The sequence below is a fragment of the Convolutriloba macropyga genome, chromosome 7, assembly GCF_964194025.1.
Source record: "Convolutriloba macropyga chromosome 7, txConMacr16.3, whole genome shotgun sequence".
Lineage (NCBI taxonomy): Eukaryota > Metazoa > Xenacoelomorpha > Acoela > Convolutidae > Convolutriloba > Convolutriloba macropyga.
This window is the reverse complement of record NC_134474.1, coordinates 66,406,159-66,427,376: the sequence shown is the minus strand read 5'-3', so window position 1 is coordinate 66,427,376 and position 21,218 is coordinate 66,406,159. Positions and strand designations below refer to the sequence as shown.

At 38.2% G+C, this 21,218-nt stretch overlaps 1 protein-coding gene across 1 annotated transcript in view; it reads right to left on the bottom strand.

Annotated features, from left to right (window-relative positions):
- Nucleotides 1-6,758: 6,758 nt before the first annotated feature.
- LOC142343262 (uncharacterized) overlaps nucleotides 6,759-21,218 on the bottom strand; it is a 225,840-nt gene continuing 211,380 nt past the window's right edge. The window contains exons 2-4 of the mRNA XM_075395052.1: nucleotides 8,493-8,680; nucleotides 7,947-8,211; nucleotides 6,759-7,731 (exon numbers count right to left, since the gene is read on the bottom strand). Of these exons, the coding sequence (XP_075251167.1) occupies nucleotides 6,855-7,731; nucleotides 7,947-8,211; nucleotides 8,493-8,673 (1,323 nt within the window). The 5' untranslated portion in view covers nucleotides 8,674-8,680 and the 3' untranslated portion in view covers nucleotides 6,759-6,854. The remainder of the gene's footprint in view (nucleotides 7,732-7,946; nucleotides 8,212-8,492; nucleotides 8,681-21,218) is intronic.

Sequence of the window (21,218 nt, the reverse complement as noted above, 5' to 3'; positions counted from 1 at the left end):
CTTTAACGAAATTACTTTTATTTGCTGGGCACCACATTGAACTTGAATAAGAATTTTGAACTAAACGCATTTCGTGAAAAATGAAAACGAATATAAACAATCTATAAAACTCCATGAATACCAACAATTGAAATACCTAGCCAATTCAGTTTTCAAAGGCAACAATGAAACGAAACAGTAAATGGGAAAAAACTTGCAACAAAATTCTGAAGAAATAGAGAAAATTAAGCCAAAATGTACAAATGGGGTCATTTATTTCTCAAAAAATTTGCATGTTAATTTGCATTAATTGCATTTTCACTCCAAAATTCAAACCACTCGTAGATCGGAACTGCTAGGCAAAAGAGACAAAATGTTCCACAGCTGAAGAACCGCTTAAAAATTATAGCTTTTAGTATGCTTTAACAGTAAATACAACCAAATACGATCTTCAATCCGTGAAATTTGCCAAAACAGGTCCAATAATCTTAATGCAGTAATAAGAAAGCTACATGAATCCAAGAGGTGACATAAACGGATCTTTTCTGCTAGCGCCCCCCCCCCCCCCAGCCTTATATAGCCGTTAAATTTGCACCCCCCCAAAATCTAAGTTTTCGCGAATTGTAAGAGCGATATTTGCATTTCATTGAAACAAGAGTGTCTTGGTAGATTGAAGGCACTTTTAGAATAGTTTCCTTCAGAAGTTTTAAAAAATCAAGCGCGCATTGTAGCCGATAACACCAAAAATGATCTAATACAGAAATTTTTATTGATGCTTACGTTATATGCAACAAATTTTGGTTGAATACGTAATACTTTCAAAACATAGCAGTGCTAGCTTTTAGTAAATGCATATTGCTCATATATGTTCACGTATAAGATTACTTAGCTTTAACAATATGTTTACACATTTATAAATGGGGGTGCCTAACTAAGCGGGGGGCGCTAGCAGAAAAGATCCACATAAACATTACCACACGGTTGTTATGTTGCTAGGACAACAGATCGAAAGACAACAGATCGAAAGCAAAAATTGGGACAATAGATCGAAAAAGAAAGTATTCAAGTTGCATATTGGCCAATCAGATTTAAGCTTTGTTCTGTTTTGGCACTTGTAATATAGCGAATTACATGTTCAGATGCGATAATTTGTTCGGTTGTGATAGTTTCATATCAAGTCCCACGAGTCACTAAGGAACGACCAGAATTGGTAATTTTTTGCTATGATGCAAATAACTATTAATTTCAGCCAATGAGAATCGAGATTAATTTTCGATCTATTGTCCCAAATTTTCTGTCTTCAATCTGATGCTAGGAAAATTGGCCGACAGGGCGTTCAGCCGACAAGGAAAAAATGAGAAATTTAGCCGACAGTTTTATCATAATTGGTCATAAAAGTCTCATTGGTCCATAAAAGTCTCAGTAGTTCGGTTGTGATAGATTCATATCAAGTCCCACGGGCCGCTGAGGCATGGCCTTGGCCCGCGAGGCATGGCCAGATGCGGTAAAATACGGTCCGACCACGGATAGACCTTCGTTACACTAGTTGATGAAAAAACTGCGGTATATTTGTCCGCTTACGAAATAGTGTTTTAAATTGCCCAATCACAGCTTTAGAATAAGATTTATTGCCCAGTTTACTTAAATTGTCGGTTAAATTTCTCATGTTTTGGTTGTCGGCTAAACGCCCCGTCGGCCAATACGGCGGCCACCCTTCAATCTATTGTCCTTTCGATCTATTGTCCGGTCACCGGTTGTTATGGCCATCGATAAGTTATCAAACGAGCCGAAGCCGAGTAGTTGAGAGAGCAATAACAACCTTGAGTTAAAGTTGTACATAAACCCAACTTCCGTTGTTATTATAACAGTTGTATAATTTTATCACAATGTTGCCGTGCTTAGACTACAAATTTCAGCCACAATATTTTATCGCCACTGTTTTTATAGTGATAGTGGTGATAAAAGAGTCTGATAAAACAGTCTAATGACGACGCAGATTTCGTACAGCTAATAGAGCATTAAAGTGTTATCTCTCCAGTAAGCTATGCAGCTGTTCTTATCGCAAAGAGAGTAGAGTAAAAAAGAGAGTAGAGACCAAAAAATCAAAGAATTGAAAATGCAAGATCATGAAACCAATATTAAGACCAAATTGAAACAAAACATGTCAGCCATCCCAGTGGGAAAATATCTACAAAATAGTTTTCAGAAAATTGAATTAAAAAAATATGATCTGTTTCTTTTACCTAAAAAAAACTAACGTAGTTTCAGAATTATACACACAAGATAAATTATACTCTTTCAGAATTATACTCACAAGATGCTTTACATTTCATCGAGGCAAATCAAAAACAAGCTTTGAATCAATATTAAGAACATAACCGACTAACGTCGGGCAAATTGCTCTCAAAGGACCGGCGAGCGGTTGTTTTCGTCAGTAGCTAGCTACGGTTTAGTAAGGCTAACTTTAGCTTAATTGAAGGTATGTGAGGTGAGCGCATCGGGGGTGGCGGGGTGGGGGTTGTTGTGGGAGGGGGGTTGTGGGGGTCAAACACTAAAAACCTCCCTTCACACCATAAGTATAAGTAAGTCTCCACAACAGTTTCTGGGAATCGCATACTTTGAGATTAATGAGCTGAAAGGCTCTAAGAGCACTTAATGCACGCTGGAAGCTACTTGCTTATCCCGTTTAAGAGGCCAACAAGTCATGTATTGATTTCTTCTTTCTTTATTAACTCTGCCTGTTTCAAATTTCTTTGTTTAAAAGCGCTTCACGCAGAGAGTAGCCTGAAAACGACAAAAAATATTCGGGAAATGATTCGAACAGTTTTTGCCAAAAACTGACTTTTGGAGCAATTGGTAACACCAGAGCAACTAAAAACAACAAAGAATTGTAGAAACAGCCAAAAACTAAATTGAACTCAGAAGATACGAAAATTTTAATTACTACCTCATATAAACAAAGTGAGGATCCAAACCTGCCAACCGTCTTTCAAGCACTTAACGGTGTTCAATGGCTCACACGAAAAAAAATGGTCTTAATAGGTTAATCACCATCACTTATTTTAACAGATTAGAAAAAATGGACGAAATCAACGAAACATAACCGACTAAACGTCGGAAGAATTGCTCTCGAATGACTAGTGGGATCTCTAAACTATTGCAGCCTGCTTCCGTCAGGGAGCGGGAGGGGAGCCTAAATGGGACTAAGAAATTCAATAGTGGGCTTCAAATAACCACTGAGGTTAACATATACCACTATTAAGATTTAAAGTAAAAAATGGCACGTTTCGGCGAACTTTTCAGTTGACTTTTAGTATTAAATTGCCGCCAATTGAGTTCAGCTGCTTGAAATTGTGATTGAGAGCGAATTTTAGATCACGCGAAACGTTAAAAGTCAAGGGCGTAAAAGTCACTCGATAAGTCAAAACGGTCAAGCGAAAATTTTGCATAGAAAAGACACACACGTTTACAATAATTGCTACTCTACGAGAGAAATTAAAAAATAGTTACAAAATCTAAACCAGGCAAGCTGCTTGAAAAGCTGCACATGAACAACAAATATGGTTTGATTGGGAACAATTTATCACCTCTATTTCTCAACACTAGCGGAATGAACTAGCGGAATTTATCCTGCAATCAAAGTTGATCAACAGTAAAACCACGTCTTTCACTAGTTTCTATTCCTGCTTCAATTTCACTCGCACAAAATAATTGATTAAAAACGAGAACTCCAACTTCCGACGAATTTATGCAATGTCATCCGACGCGTAATAATATCTGACGAATTTCTGCAATGAAGAAACCTGGAGAAGCAAATCTTCCTTAATTTCGCTTAGTCTGAATTTAGTGATCGAGCTATCGAAACTACATGATTGTGTAAATAATACTCAAAAACTTTGGAATCGTTCTCACATAAATCACCAAGCCGTTCAAATTAAACAACATAGCTGGCAGACTGCCAGAAAATAGCCGCTATAGCTTCGTAGATCTGCAGTCTAAAAAAATAAAACAGTAAAAGAGACAGATCAAAAAATAGCCTTTTCATGGAAGGCTGATTTGTTACATTTTGATTTAAAATGTGAATAAGTTTTTGCTGCCTCTATTAGCTGCTCACAAATAACCTTCATTTAGAGTAAAACACACCCATTTGACCTTATCTCTTTGAACTAAATTAAATAAAAGTCAAATTCAAAGTGAGGAAGTCATTTTTGAGACAGGTAAGTCAAGTGTGACCAAAAATTTAATCACGCGAATGAACAAAAAAACTCGCTCCACCAAGAGCGAAAAATGACGTCACGCACGCACTTCAGTTGAAATTGAATGAACGAATGAACAAGAAGCAGATTTTAAGTGGTTGTGACGTCATATGGTCGTAACAAAAATCTTGACGACGAAATAAAAAACATAACAGGACAAGTCCTGACGTATAACTCAAAGAATTTTCATTGACTAAACAAACAACTAGACCTACAACGGACTATGAAAGAATTGGGATAATCATTTCTAAAAAAATCAGATCAAAAAAATAACATAACCGACTAACGTCGGGCGAATTGCTCTCAAACGACCGGCGAGCGGTTGGCTTGGTCAGTAGCTAGCCACGGGGGGGGGGGGGGGGGGGGGGGGAGTGCACCGGGGGCTGATGGGGGCAGCACTGGGTGGGGGGGTGCAAAAGTGCGGTGGGGGGGGGGTGGAGCCAATAGTGGGGGTGGGGGGTCAACAAGGGGGGGTGTCAACCTCTAAGAACAGCCCCTCACACCATAAGTATAAGTATAAGTCTCCAAGACAGTTTGAGCTGAAACAGACCTGAAAGGCTCTAAGAGCACATAATGCCCGCTGGGCGCTACCTGTTTATCCCGTTTTTGAGGACGAAAAGTCAAAAGCGTCAGAAAAATTGGTCAAGCGAAAAATCGCATAAAAAAAGACCGACAGGACTAATATAATTGCTACAAACTTCGTTTGAGAGCAATTAATAAAAAAACCGAAAATCAATGCCGAAATGCCGCAAGTGAAAAAACCACTAGCGAAAAAACGAAATTTGGTTCAAACAAATATCTAGGCCTAGAATAAACTATGAATGGATTACGAAAAACCATTTAGAAAAAAATCTGAACCAAAAAATCGAAAAAACAGTACAAAATCTAAGTGAAATTGCCGGATGTGAAAAAACCACTAGCGAAAAAGCGAATTTTTGTTCAAACACCGTTTTCTCACTCTACATTAAAATTAGAGCTAAAAAATTTCACGCCGCAAAACCACTCGCTTTTTCGCTCCACTTCCTGCTTCGGCGTGACCAAAATCACTACTCCAAGTTTACTTCAAAAAAATGAAAATGTGTGAACAGATCTTGAAAAAAAATAGCCGGAAGAATTGCTGAAATGAATTGAAATGAAAATCCACTTAAACGCCATCCAAATACTCATCAGACAAAACGTGCCTCCACTAATTTGATTATCTCGCAACAATACCACAAAACAAAAAAGTAAAAACAAGAATCTGATCAAATTTTGTCAAAAATTGAGATCCAGAAATAACTATCTTTGCCAAATTTACTTCATTAAAGCAACTAGTACCTACTAAAACCACTTATGAGAATTTCTTGAAAAATACTTGCAGCCAAATCATGAAAAAAATAAGCTCTCGCAAACAACGACTAAAAAACGGAGAAAGTTGACAAATTTTTCAAAATTAAAAAAGCACATAAATCCAAACAAAAATTCCTTTCAGCCAATAGGGCAACCAGATGCTTGCAAAACAATAGGCAAGTCATAATCGGCTAAGAAACTTATCTAAGAAATAGAAAAACGAAAAACTGCAAAAAAAAATTAAGAAAAATAGTTTCAATTTTTGCCATCTTTTTGTCATATTTCTCCACAAAAAGATTCTTCATAACAACAAAACTGTAACCACTTGTTATCTAAAAATTCCTCAAGTAATAGAGGTCTTTTCAATAACTAATTGAGGCAGTAAAACAAAAAAAATCATCAAAAAATCGCAAAAATTTGCCCAAAAATCAGCAAAATACTTGAAAAACCTCCAAATTAGCATATAATTCATATGAATTTCCAGAAACCTTCAAACCACTACCAAAGCCAGCCTGAAATTAACACAAAATCATAATCAAACCTCTTATCCAAAAAAATCGCTTACAGAATTTTTTTCACACCTCAATTTCTCGCCCTCTAGAAAACAGCGATATGAAGAAAACCACTCTCTTTTCGCTCCACTCTTCATTTTGTTCAGCAACAAAATCACTATTTTTTTCACGTGTTTCATTTCCTGCTTCAAAATTCACTCCTATAATATTGATTAAAAAAAGGACTTCTCCAATACTCCTCTTCGAGTCGTAAAAAGACAGCGCCCCAATACAATTCAAATTCTTTGAATTCTAAAAAAAAACCAAGAGAAGGCCAATAATAGCCCCAGCTATTGCTGTGTTGCTGTTAATTAAAAAAGATAATCGAATCGTATGTTCCGCAATAACCAGAACTTGAAAAACAAAATTGCAGCTCCAACTGAAGCATAAGAGTAAAAACCTAGAGAAAAGCTTTCAACTACAGACAATGGAAATTCCATAGAAAGTTTTGAAATATTTGAAACAAGCTGGTTAAAACTTCAATTGTATGCGCCAGTTAACCAGCGCAGCCCTGACGCCTGTTGCTCAAAAGATCTAAGTAAAGTTCACTTGGTTAGAAAATTGTAAAAGCAAGTAAAAAAGCCTGTAAAACCAAAAAATGAAACAAGAAAATAATGGCAAGAGCAGCTAGCTCATAACAAACAAAAAGATTTTTTTTTCAAAACTTCTAATTTAAATCGATGTAAATAATTCAACACAATTAAGTTGCTCAAGGCCTAGAAACAATAGCAATAGACGTTTAAAGTAGCTCGCTGACTTCTGCCAGAAACTGTTGATATATTTCATCTTTACTGGCTGTAGTAGCAGCCGCCGACGTTGTATTGCTTCCCGTCGCATCTTTTTGGCTACTAGTGTTTGTTTTAGAATTGGCCATTGCAGCTTCTGCAATTTCATTGGCTGACCTCACTTTGTGACCGGTGCCTTCGCGCTTCACCTTAAGAGCAGTCGGCACAAATTTAGTTGATGCTGCTTTCAAGGCAGGGTTAATTTGCGGCTTGGCCTGTATTGTGGGTTGGTGTTTGATTGTTATTGCAGGTGTTTTCTCAATTATGCTGGGCGGAGCACTGAAAACGGACCCAGTAGGGGCATTTCCATCAGGATTAACAGCACCAGGTCGATTGGGTCCAGGGTTCGCAGTTCCTTGGGGCAAAGGTATACTTTGGGGTGGGGGCATCATAGGGGGAGGTAATTGTGAGGGTGCTACACCCGGGGGCAATGGCTCCTCCCTTCTGTTGGGTAGAGGGCGCATAGGTTGACCTGGAATTGGCTGACCAGCCAATGACATAAGTCTGGCTTGCACAGGGTTAAGAGATCCGACATTTCCAGGTACCCCAATACTTCCAGAAGACATTAAACTGTTCTCTTCTGTTTCATTTGAGTGTAATGATGTGTAAAATTGCTTAAATTTCTTCAAAGGTGGTTTTCCTGGAGGCGGACCAGGGGGTACTTTTCCGGTACTGGCTATAACTGCTGATAATTGGGCTGTTAGTTGCTTCACTCCTCCTGTCATGGGTGGCAAAATGGACGAAGGGTCTTCGGTGGGAGGCAATGGAATGTCGTGGAAGTTCATGGACGGTGGAAGAGGAATCTCATCCAAATTCACAAAACGTGTCTGTCTAAAACAACGCGGTCACAAATTTAAAGGGAGCAAACAGTCTTCTTTAACCCTAGATTTGTGGAACTTTCAAAAAATATTGATTTTCTGTGGTAATAAAGCAAAGTTTTCCTCTTCCATATTATAAAGAGCGCTTACCCCCTTTAGAGCGAATATATCTTAATAAAGTTACCTCATAGATGTTATAAAGGAAAAGATAAAAGGATTTTTTTTAACCTGATTGCGTCGAAATGCTGGGCCATTTCCCGTTTCTCGTGCTCATACTCGTTGATCATACTCTTCACATCTGTTGCTCTATCCGGATCATCTCTACTGTACAGTTTCAGCACTCTGTCCAGGGTCTCTACTAGCTTACGTCTTTTCTCTTTGATCACTTTGTCCTGTGCTGCTCCGGTCCCTCCACCCAAGGCTCCCAATCCCCCTCCAGGTACAGCCAGTCCCTTTTCCGCATTATCAGGATCCGGGTCGTATTCTTGTCTATCTGAATAACAGGAAGTCATTTCTTATTCACCTTGAATCAGTTTTTTAAACCAGAAAGATCTTTATTTTGTTTATATCAAGATATTATAATTTTGAGCAGCGCTCAAAATCAGGCCCTGCTTAAGTTTATGACGAAAATGTTTAAAATGCCAATAATTACTAGTCAATCAGTTTATTAAGTATCAACTACGCTTTCGCTAAGTTGATACCTGCACGACAAAAGGCACAAACTACTATAAAAGGGGAAGACAAAAGATATAGCTAGAACTTTAAAACACTTACCAAGGTCACGCAAATCGTTAAGAATCTGCTCCACATTTTTGTTTTTGAGCACAGAAGCCCGTACAGCCATTCGGGTTTTCTTATTCTTTTTTAACTCCTTCCTCCTCGCCTCCTTTCTGGCTTGGTCTGTGGGGTTCATAAATTTTCCACCTTTGGTGGTGTTGGTTGAGCGTTTCCCCATTTTGTCTGAAAACCAATGCTTTGAAACCCAATTCTTTTCCGGATCTTTTCCGTTTGTCCCCCCCCCCCAGTAGTTTTGCGCCCCCAGTTAAAGAGCAGGTGCCATCACATTATAAATTTTTATGTAAAAATATGGCACGTGCTTCTGGGGGTGCAAATAGTATGCGCCCACTAAGCTGGGGGGGCACAAACGGAAAAGATTATCTTTTCCTTTAAAACAATGGCTTTGGCTGATCAGGGGGTCGTGCCGCCAATGATTCGAAATTAGATCAGACCACCTAAGAATACATTCGATACTCGGACAATTTCCCGCAAGGGTTTGCTGGCCTTCTGAGGAATAGAACACTTCGCTTTTCATATATCGCTAATTTATAAAATTAAAATTAAGCTTGTTTGCTTCGTTTAAGGATTTGTACAATTCGAGAAGAGTACACTTGTATTCAATTTGAATCATGAAAATCAGTAATCCAAATTGAAAGTTTCAATTATGAAGTCTCAATTATTGAAGACAACACTTGTATTATTGTTCTCAATTAATGAAACTATTGAAAGTCTCAAAAAGTATCAATTATAAATTTTAAAAAATAGTGTTGCAAGCTCAACAATAAGTGACGTTACTGTTTAAAGTTGGAACTCCCTTCATCTGCACGATCACAAACCCATAAAAGTCATGCTTGAGATCGGAAATAACGTTCCAAAAGCTGCCATCGAAAATTTCCACAGCTTTGGAAGTGGCAACTACGAAAAAATGCTAACCGACGTCAATCAACAAATTTCAACCTGTTTGTCATACAAACATAATCAATAATTGTCTTTATAGCAGCCGCCCGTGCGCAATATGTATTATCTTTTGTAGTTGAGCGTGGTACTTGTTTAAAATACAAGGATTGAAGTTTAATTAATAAGTAGATAAAAGCAGAAGAGAATTGTTTCAAATGAATGAAGATCTAAATGAGTGATTAACTCTGAAGGTAGGTTTATTATTCAATGAGTGAGTTTTATCCTCAGTTTTGCCCGTACCCAATATCGGTTCTATCACCGTGGTAAATTAACCAAGTAAATACTGATATGTCACAATTATTAGTATTGCTCGAAGCCCGAGCTTTGTCTATTTCAATATGTCGACACCTATCAAGCTTGTGTCAGTCATTAATCAAGTAATAAATTAAAATTTAAACTAAATCTTTGACCTTGAAACCCAAGGTTTTTAGTACACCCCTTTTTTTACATACGTGTGACACTCACACTGCCCCCCTCTCAATAAGAATAGAGTGTGCCACTCACTCACATAAAATTAAACAAATTTTACAGCTCTCGATACATAAGCGTTTTAAAATACAAAAAGTTTGTACTTTTCATATAAAAAGTTTAGGTATCATTTTTCGTCATTCATGAGTTTCTCTGCCTCGTCCAGCCCGAAATTGTTGTACGCTTCTCGCGCCCCATCGTTCATCAGTATTTGGTATGCTCGATTAATGGTCTTGAAAAACTCCTCATCTCCACCAGCATCAGGGTGAGTCAACAAGCTCATTTTGTGGTAGTGTTTTTTGATCTGATCTTTTGAAGCAGAATTTTTTACCAACAAAATCTAGTACAATGTCGCAGGCCGATTCAGTACATTTTTTATTTCGAATCTCGAATAAACACTTCTCTGTGGCCTTCGTTTTGGCTCTCTCGTTCTTCAAAGAATGCTTTTGTCTATCAATTATAGTGTCTTTCCTTCGGCACTCACTCCCCAAGTACTGGTTATAGTTTTCCAACTGCTGAAGCTCTGACCTCAATTGGTCATTCTCTTTCTCCATTTTCTCCAGGGCTTCGCTCTTTTTATCAGTATTGACTTTTAGATCGGCCAACTCCTGCTTAAGTAAGTCGATTGACTGCTCTTGTTCGGCATTTCTAGCTGCCGCCGCCTTAAGGTTATCTCTTAGCGCCCCACACTCGGCGCTCAGTTTTCCCAATGCTTTTTTTGTTGCCTCTTTGGCTTTGTCGCAATGTCTGTCTAGTTTTTGTCGAAGCTCGACAAGATCTTTTTGGAGTAAAGAGTTTGTACTCTTCAATTTCTCTAAGTGCGCGCACTGGCTTTGCAATTCCACTTCAGTCTGCAGAGCTCGGGACCGAGTATTGGCGGGTGCCAGAAGTTCTAGTGTAGACACCTTCCAAGTCCGTGACAGACAAGATTCCACTCGGTCCACTCCCGGGGAAATCTCCAAAATAACTTTCCACAATTCTGGCATATAGTACACATATTCACCAATTTGTGGGGTCTCACTGCCTGCTATGTTTAATAAAAACCATTTTTGCTTCTAAAATTTCTCAATATTTTCAGTCTTGATCTCAAGACTTCTCCCTATTTTTAATTGTCTTGACCTCAAGACAACTCTTTTTCATTTTTTTTGGTCTTGAACTCAAGACAACTAATTTTAATTTTTTTTTGGTCTTGAACTCAAGACAAGTCATTTTCATTTTTTTCCCGTCCTGAACTCAAGACAAGTCATTTTCATTCTTTTTTTTGGGTCTTGAACTCAAGACAACCCATTTTCATTTTTTTTACACAACCGACTCTTTCAAGGACTCTTTCTCTTCAATCATTTTCTTTTGTTCTCGACGCTCATTAATTAATTTGAGTAGTTGATTATACATACGTGTTCCCGTTACAGGGTCGAGATTCCGCAACAGTTGTTGCCAGGAGGCTCCATTAATGACTAATCCTAAATAGATGAACAATTTAGGAAAATTTTTCACAACTTGGAATATGAGGTAGACTGTTAAGACTGACACAGCTATATCCTTAGCATTTAACCAAACGTATAGGCTTTCAATTTTTAAGTTGCAAAAAATTGTTATTTCATTTGTTAGAAAAAATTGTTTTTGGAACTGAGCGTTCCAATGAATAAAATTTTCATGACTGTATTTTCCATCCGAATCTCGGAATGCTTCCCGACTTATAATTCCTTTACTATTATGGCGAATTGTTCGAGCAATTTGACTCTGTTTTACGTCTGATATGGAGAAAAAGCTGCGATGCAGGTTTTCATCACTTACGTTTAAGTTATTATTCATCGACCACTTATATATCTCACGATTGAATTTCTTCAGCGTTTCTCCATATTGTTGAAAACTGCGGTCTTCTAATTTCACAACATTTGGGTACAGCGGGTTGCATGCAGCGATTGTATAATTATGATACTAAATTTTTGTAATAGGGTCCATATATCTAATAGAAGAAAAATTCTGACCCTCTACTAACACAGGAACTTCTTCTGTGCAAAAAGAAAGTTTAGTTATTGTTGCTACCATCTTTGCACATTTATGAACATATAACACAGATCCTGCTCTTTCGACGTGATTTCCTTTCTCAAAGAGCGTTACCGATGGACTAACAATGTTTTTTGATATTTCAATCATAGTTTGAATTTTTAGTCGTTGAATCTCGCATTGGAGTGTTCTAATTTTCACAAAATTTGCTCTCTCCTTGAGAAGTTCGAAATTAAAGGTGTCAACAACGCTTGAAAGAAACATTTCCATGGTTATTTTAAGATTACCAGTTTTCAGTTCTGAACTTTCCTCGGAGTAAAAAACACCTGGAACTCCGGTTGTTTTCACCTGCTGTCCACACAAACTAATTGCTTTTTCCTCTAAGATTTCTAATGCAAAATCTTCATATTTGTTTTTGTGTAATATTTTTCCGCTGATAAAAGTGGTCTTGTTGTTACCAAAAATTTTTACAGGGTCCTCCTTATTAAAGTGTTTGATCGTTTGACATGTTTGCTCACCTCGATTTTCAAAAAATTAGTTTACTAAATTGTCTTCAAAATATGTGGTTTAGATAAAAAACAGTTTTCGAGAAAACTAGGGGACCCTTAAAGCTTAAGAGGTTTCTTTGTATCAGCTTTCCCCAAATTGTTCCGATGTAAAGTTTTGCATTGATCATCACATTTCCAATAAGTTTTACTCCTGTAGGTGAAACCCACTCTACAGGCTCAGCATACATAGCACCTTCACGATTATTTTTTTCATGAAGCTCTGGCTATGCTCCTCGGCATACGTAGTTTCACTTGCTCGTTGTAAAATCTTTTCCGTTACTGAATTGTTGACTTTAAAGGTTTTATCTCCAAAACCTGGTAAAGCAAAGTTTTTGTTTTGCCAAATGCTCCTACAGGTTCCTTCGTTTAATGGATATATGGATTTTAAGAGTCTTGAGTTTTTGGTAACAAAGACAACATCGTCATATACATTGCTCTTTTTAAGTGCAGACACAGTATATGGCGCTTCATACATGCAAAATATTAATTTTATCTCGAGCTGAACCTCAGCATATATCAAACTACCTTCTTCTATTGTTTTCGATACTCGAATTTTGTTATCACAGTTTGTACTGTAATCCAAAGAATATATTTTTGTTGATACGATATTGTCAAAATCATAGCCGTATAATTTAATACAAAGTGAAGGAGGAGCAAAAACGGCTAGCAATGCCAGATACAAACATAGTGATATTCCATCACACGATGCTCCAGACGAACTCGTCTTTCTTTTCGATTCCATTATTTCTTTCTGGATTTTCCTGAAACAAAAACATCATCAGTTTCCTGGCTGCTAAAGTACTCCTCATCTTGCTCAGTAAAGTAATTTTCTAATCTCTCAGGCACCGATTTTAATCGACTGCTAGGCCTTGTAGCCATTTTTGGTGCCCTGGCATTACTATTAATCTTTTCTTCAGTACTTTTTGTTTTACTACTAGATTCCTGTTGCTTTTTTTTCTGGTTTTGGAATTTTTGTTTCTGCTGATTTTTTTTCAGTGTACTCGGTAGCTTTTGATGAAGTTGCACCTCCACCCTCGGGAACATTTTGTGCCTTCTCTTGCCCTTTAGAGGTTTCTTGCTCTGATTCTTTAGCTTCATTCTCAGGCGTTTCATTTGTAACATTTAGTGAATCGCTAGTATCCTCAGCTTCGGATTGATTTTCTGTAATTAGATTGCTTTCACTGTCTGTTGATGATTCTATTTCAATTATATCGCCATCGTCTGAGCTGTTCAAATTGCTATTCTTTTGCTCCTTACTGGTTGTTTTTCGTTTCGCCTGAGGCTCAGGCGTGAATGGTTTTTCTCGTGTTTTATATTTTTTCAGTCGGTCATAATGGACCTTGATAGCTTTCCTCGTCTTTTTATCTTCTACCTTGAAATTCAAATCGTTTATAATTTCAACAATTATGTATGGTCCTCTATAGAAAGAAGTATTATTTCTTGTTTCTCCTTTTTTAACCGTTGGGTTGAAAACTAACACTTCTTCGCCAATTTTATAGCACGGCCCATACTTACTGCGATCATAATACGACTTCTGGCGTTCTTGTTCGACATCCATATACTCTCGCATCAACTGGTGTGTTTCCTGTAGTTTCTGTTTCATCGTGAAAACATAGTCACTTGGTGTTGCATATATTGTGGTCTGTGGTGTGCTATAGATGCCGGCTATAGGTAGCGGCAGTGGAAAATCCAGTACCACAAACGCTGGGCTGTATCTTGTTACACTATGAATTGATGATCGATATGCCATCATCGCTAAAGGTAGAAAATTAGTCCACTCGTGTTGGTATTGTCCTATATATTTGGAGAGGCATTCTTCTATTGTTATTTGTTCGTTCAATCATCGCGTTCCCTTGTGGATGGTAGGATGTGGTTGATGTCCTCTGAAATCCTAGTTCACTGCAAAGACTACGAAACAATTTAGGCATGAAGTTTGACCCTTGGTCACTGTGTAGATTAACTGGACAGCCGAATCTTACTATCCAGTGTTCAACAAACGCTTTTGCCACAGTTTTTGCCTCTTGATTGGGTAACGCTACAGCTTCGTACAACTTACTGAATTGATCACCGATAAGCAAAATGTACTTGTTTCCCTGAGACTCGGGAAGTGGACCCATGATATCAAGAGATACTTGCCAAAATGGTTGACTAGGTTTCCATTTTGAGAGTGAATGCCGATGTTTCTGCTTAGTGCCTTTCCTTTTCAGGCAAACGTCACAGCTTTCTATCCATTTTCTTACGTCCTTTCTCATGCACGGCCAATAAAACTTTTCGCAAGCTCTTTTGTACGTTTTCTCTATACCAAAGTGTCCTGCGCTAGGCGAATCATGCAACAGCTCAAGAACGTTGGACACTCTACCCCAGGGTACCAGCATTTGGTAAACAGTTTCAAAGTTAGGTTCTGTTTGGTGTTTTCGATACAGAAACCCTTCTATGAGAAAAAGATTTTTATACTGAACCCAGTATTTCCATAACTCCTTTGAAGCTCCGTTTCTCATTTGCCGTGGTTCGGGTCTTTTTTTGTTTATGACCCATGAATATACTTCTTTGAGTATATTGTAATTTTGCTGCGAATCTCGCAGTTTTACTCTCTGCAGTTTGTGTAACTGCCAACCTCGACTACTATAGTCGGTATCGTCTTGCTCTACGTCTAGCGCAATAGCGTTAACGAAAGCTGTTTGTTCCTCATCTTCTGTGTTTATGCGCCAAAGAAAGTCAGCGTGTGGGATTTTCTTTCCTGCTCTATGCTTGATGTCAAAATTAAATTGCCCAAGTTTCTCTATCCATCTTGCAACCATACCGTCTGGTTCTTTAAAACTATAGATCCACACGAGAGCCCTGTGGTTCGTTATAATTAAAAAATGCTGACCAAGTAAATAGTTTTTAAAATAATGGGTAAAATAAACTATTGCGAATAATTCCCGCTTAGTTGCTGAGTAGTTTCGTTGACTTTTACTCAAAGTTTTGCTAGAATATGCAATAACTCTACCCTCAGTTCCTTGTTTTTGTGTAAGAATTGCTCCGATGCCTGTCAACGATGCATCGGTAGTTAATGTATATTGATCCCTATCGTTTGGATATCCTAAAACTGGGGCTTCTAAAAGCTTTTTCTTCAACTCTGCTACCGCACTTGTGCACTCTGTACTCCATTCAAATTTATTTGATTTATTTAGTAACCTGGAAAGAGTTTCTGCTGTTTTTCCCAAACCCGGAAAGAATTTTCGATAATAGCCCACAAGGCCCAGAAAAGCCCTGACGTCTTTTAGGGATGATGGTTCTTTCATTTTTTCTACCGCTCTTACTTTATCTGGGTCGACCTTGACACCACTCTCAGATATAATATGTCCTAAAAAGCTGACGCGCTTTTGGAAGAAATTGCATTTTGATCCTTTAATCTTTAATCCATTCTCCGATAAACGTTGGAAAACCAGCTCTTACCGTTTAAGATGTTCTTCAAAATTTCTTCCGAAGACGATAACGTCGTCTAGATAAACTAAAGCTACTTCGTAAGAGAGACCAGCAAAAATTAAGTCCATTAGGTTTTGAAAAGCTCCTGGTGCAGAAGCTAGTCCCATAGGGAGCCTCTTCCACTTATATAGGCCCAAAGGTGTAATAAAAGCTGTTACATTTTGACTCTCTTCTTCCAGCGCCATTTGAAAGTATCCCGACAGAAGATCAATGTTTGAGAATTACATGTTTCCCTCCAGTGAATCAATAACTTCATTAATTCGCGGTAAAGGCCAGCATGTTTTCTCTATTTGTTTGTTTAGACCACGGTAGTCTACAACTAAACGGTAGGTTCCGTCTTTTTTGGTACCAGTAATGATGGTGCTGCCCAATCAGAGTGTGTTGGTTCGACTAAGTCATCTCGTTCCAAGTCTTCGACAATTTTCTTCATGGCTTTTCTTTTCTCAAAGCTCATGCTGCCTTATGTACGTCTGAATGGCACAGCATCATTTTTTAATTTTATTTAATGATAAATTCGGTCGCAAAATCCCATATCATTTGAGTTTCGCGAAAATATCATTTCATATTTTGTGCAAAGTGACCTCAGTTTTGACATTTCCTCACAAGACAAGCTCATTGAACTTGAGTTCACGTGTTTGTCGAAATCAAATTGGTCCCTATGCTTTTTATTATTGTCGGGGTTATTTTGTTGTACTCTTGAAATTTTTTCAATGTTTTCCGAACATGCGATTCTCGCATTTTTGTAAACTTTCTTTGATTCTAATGTAGGGTTCAGAGCTCGAACCCATACGACATCATCAACCATGTCATTCAGCGATCTCGCTATTAATAAGTGTGATTTGTCTTCAAACCCTTTCATAGGTTCGACTATAATTTCTGTTTGCTGTGTTATGTTACCTTCTTCATCGATAATTCTGCATTTAATGAAACCCTCGCAGCGACGAGGTAATTCTTGATCCTCAGCAGCAATTAAAAACAAATTCCTATTACTTCGTTTGGATGGGGCCAATTGTAATGTTTTCCCAATCGCCCCGCAAAAAAATTAGTTCTTTCTGAGAATTAAAATACAGTCAAAATTGTACAAAAATTCCATGCCTAATAAACAAGGCGTTATCTCAATTCTGGTCACTAGAAATTTGACTGTTATTTCACATGTAAATTTCTGAGGTTGAACTTGAATATCTGTTGACCCCATTATAGGCATTTTCCCGTTATTGGCAGCTATTATATTTTTATTGCACATTCTGATCTGGCTCGGTTCCCCCAATTGCTTGTAGAGTGTGTCGCTTATAATATTAACACTACTTCCACTATCAATTAAGGCCATTATCAATATGTCTTTTATCATTGTTTTTGCGAACAACGCCTCCACTGGACTGTTTCCGCCACGCAAGGTTTTTACGTAGCCGGCTGAAAATGAAGCCCTGCCATTTCCAGCTAATTCTCGTTTAAATACGGACAAATTCGTTTGAAGTGATTTTGGCTCCCGCATTCGAAACAATTTTTGCATTCCCTAGATGCATGGTTTCGCTGACCGCAACGGCGACATTTTTCTTTCTCGAAACTCACCGCTGCCTTCGACTGCTCGGCACGACTCTCGTGCGATCGATCTCGGCTTCTGTTCTCACCTCCCGGTGTTAGCGAACGCGCTCTACTTTCGTAATTGTTTCGTCTATGCTCAGCGCTGCTTCTAGTATAGCTATTAGTATTTCTATTTCTATCTTCGTTCTCTCTTGAACTTCGATGACTACCGCGCAGAAACTCTTTTGGCCGCGCTCCTTGCGATGAAAACTTTTGATTCTCTCGCCTATTAGGTTGATTAGTCTGCAGTGTTTGCACTAAATCGTTAATTGAATTAACCAGTTGTGTGTTTTCATTCGACTGGATGGCAGAAACCCGCGGCTCATTATACTCCTCCTCAATTCTCGTGACTGCTTCAATGTGTAGTGCTCTTTCTAACGCTTTGTCTAAAGTCATATCCGCGTCAACCAAGTTCTTTCTCAGGTCGAGTCGCACCTGACTATTTTCTATGCCTTCGAGGAATCCTCTCAAAATGAGATGTTCTCTTATCTCATTAGACTCCTGAGGGTATGCTTTCAAGGCTAAAGTTTGCAAATCACCGAGAAAATCTGTTAATTTTTCACCAGGCTGCTGGACTCTCCTAGCTAGCCTCCCCCTGAACACTACTGGTTTCTCATTATAATGTTGTCTGAAAGCCTTTACGGTCTCGTCATAACTTTTTCTAGTGTCCTCCGAAAGTGTACGATAGAAATCAATAGCCGACTTTTGTAACCTTAACGTGAAATAATGCGGCCGTTCATCAATTTCGGTCTCGGCGCCGTTTACTAATTCTTTTCTTTGCCACTTTTGAAGTTGTGACAAGAGCTCAAAGTGTAACTTTCGAAATCATTTGATCCAGTAAACGGTTCCGGTAACAGCGTTTTTGAGGAGTGCCGCGCCATCCTTATTTTATTTAAAAGCTGTTGTTATTCAAAATATTTCACTAATTCTGTTCGAAACTCGAACTATTTTTCCGACACTCTAGTTAAGAGCTTTTAAATATGATTGAAACTCTAATTCTCTCGTCAATAAATGCAAAAAAACTCGAGGTTTAATGCTTGAGTTTAAGTCAAATTAAGTCAAATTAAAATACTGATGTTTCTGAACGCTATTTTATTACCAAAAAAACATGTACGCCCTGATTTATGCTATTCGATTTTTTAGGGTGTACTCACTTTATAGTTGGTTGAGCGTTTCCCCATTTTGTCTGAAAACCAACGCTTTGAAACCCAATTCTTTTAGGGATCTTTTCCGTTTGTCCCCCCCAGTAATTTTGCGCCCCCAGTTAAAGAGCAGGTGCCATCACATTATAAATTTTTATGTAAAAAAATGGCACGTGCTTCTGGGGGTGCAAATAGTATGCGCCCACTAAGCTGGGGGGGCACAAACGGAAAAGACTATCTTTTCCTTTAAAACAATGGCTTTGGCTGATCAGGGGGTCGTGCCGCCAATGATTCGAAATTAGATCAGACCACCTAAGAATACATTCGATACTCGGACAATTTCCCGCAAGGGTTTGCTGGCCTTCTGAGGAATAGAACTCTTCGCTTTTCATATATCGCTAATTTATAAAATTAAAATTAAGCTTGTTTGCTTCGTCTAAGGATTTGTACAATTCGAGAAGAGTACACTTGTATTCAATTTGAATCATGAAAATCAGTAATCCAAATTGAAAGTTTCAATTATAAAGTCTCAATTATTGAAGACAACACTTGTATTATTGTTCTCAATTAATGAAACTATTGAAAGTCTCAATAAGTATCAATTATAAATTTTAAAAAAATAGTGTTGCAAGCTCAACAATAAGTGACGTTACTGTTTAAAGTTGGAACTCCCTTCATCTGCACGATCACAAACCCATAAAAGTCATGCTTGAGATCGGAAATAACGTTCCAAAAGCTGCCATCGAAAATTTCCACAGCTTTGGAAGTGGCAACTACGAAAAAATGCTAACCGACGTCAATCAACAAATTTCAACCTGTTTGTCATACAAACATAATCAATAATTGTCTTTATAGCAGCCGCCCGTGCGCAATATGTATTATCTTTTGTAGTTGAGCGTGGTACTTGTTTAAAATACAAGGATTGAAGTTTAATTAATAAGTAGATAAAAGCAGAAGAGAATTGTTTCAAATAAATGAAGATCTAAATGAGTGATTAACTCTGAAGGTAGGTTTATTATTCAATGAGTGAGTTTTATCCTCAGTTTTGCCCGTACCCAATATCGGTTCTATCACCGTGGTAAATTAACCAAGTAAATACTGATATGTCACAATTATTAGTATTGCTCGAAGCCCGAGCTTTGTCTATTTCAATATGTCGACACCTATCAAGATTATGTCAGTCATTAATCAAGTAGTAAATTAAAATTTAAACTAAATTTTTGACCTTGAACCCCAAGGTTTTTAGTACACCCCTTTTTTTACATACGTGTGACACTCACATCTTTAGCTTCATGACTACTTCGATATTTTTATACAAAAGTACATCCAGCAACGGACTACACATCGACAACAATTACCTCGTTGGATAACGCCATCCACGTCGAACTTGATGAAGAAGCTGACAACTCAGCGGTTACTTCTGAACAAGAAGCCTACCAGTTACAGAAAGTTGAAGGTCACGAAACTTTCGCATAACCGGAACAGAAATGTGCAAAACACTGAAAACTATATTCAAAGCAGTCAAGCGGAACAGGAAGCTACCCAAAGCCTGGAAAATAGCAACTGTTTCGCCCATCCACAAGAAGGTTGAAAGGAAACTTGTCGAAAACTACAGTCCAGTGTCGTTGCTTAACATTGAAAGCAAGATATTTGAGAAATGCATCTACGAAGAACTGTCCGCGCACTTCACCAAGTTTCTTTCCTCGAAACAACACGGGTTTGTACCACAGAGATCAGTGTACACGAACATGCTGCTATTCTTGAAGAAAATACACGAAGCCGCGGACAAAAACGTGCAGAGTGAAGTTGTCATATTCTATACTGATTTTGCAAAGGCATTCGATCGTGTACCCCATTACGAACTTCTATTAAAAGCAGGACAAATTGGCATTGGATGTTGTCTCCTTGAAGTCTTATATGACTATCTCAACGGACGAGAACATTTTGTCCGAGTGGACAACATCAAATCGAAACCTTTACCAGTGACAAGTGGGGTCCCACTGGGATAACTGCTCGGGCCGATCTGATTTTGCATACACGTCAACGACCTGCCAGATGCCCTCAGATTTGGCGAACCCTTAAGTTCGCGGATGACCTAAAAATACTCCACATTGAAATACCAGCAGACCAAGTACAGAGTAACCTCAACGAACTGGAAGACTGGGTCACCCGAAACAAAATGGGTCTAGCTATTGAAAAATGCGCCAATGTTTTGTTCAAAGGTCCAGAGAGCCACTTCTACCTGTGTGGAAGTCTCCTCAGCTGGTGTAAAGGACTTCGGGATTCAGATACAATCCGATTTCACTTGGAAAATCCACTGAGAAGAGAGAATGAAAAAGCTAACCGAGTTTTCTATTCCCTGAGAAGAAATGTAGCCTTTAAAGTTAATATGCGCATCAGACTGGGATTTTACAAATCAATAATTCTGCCAGTCTTAATGTACGGATCCTCGTGCTCTAATTTAAACCGAGGAGATATGCGAAACTTGGAACGGTTTCAATGAAAGTTTGGGTCCTGGATAAGAAATAGCAAGAAACTGAGTTACATCGAAC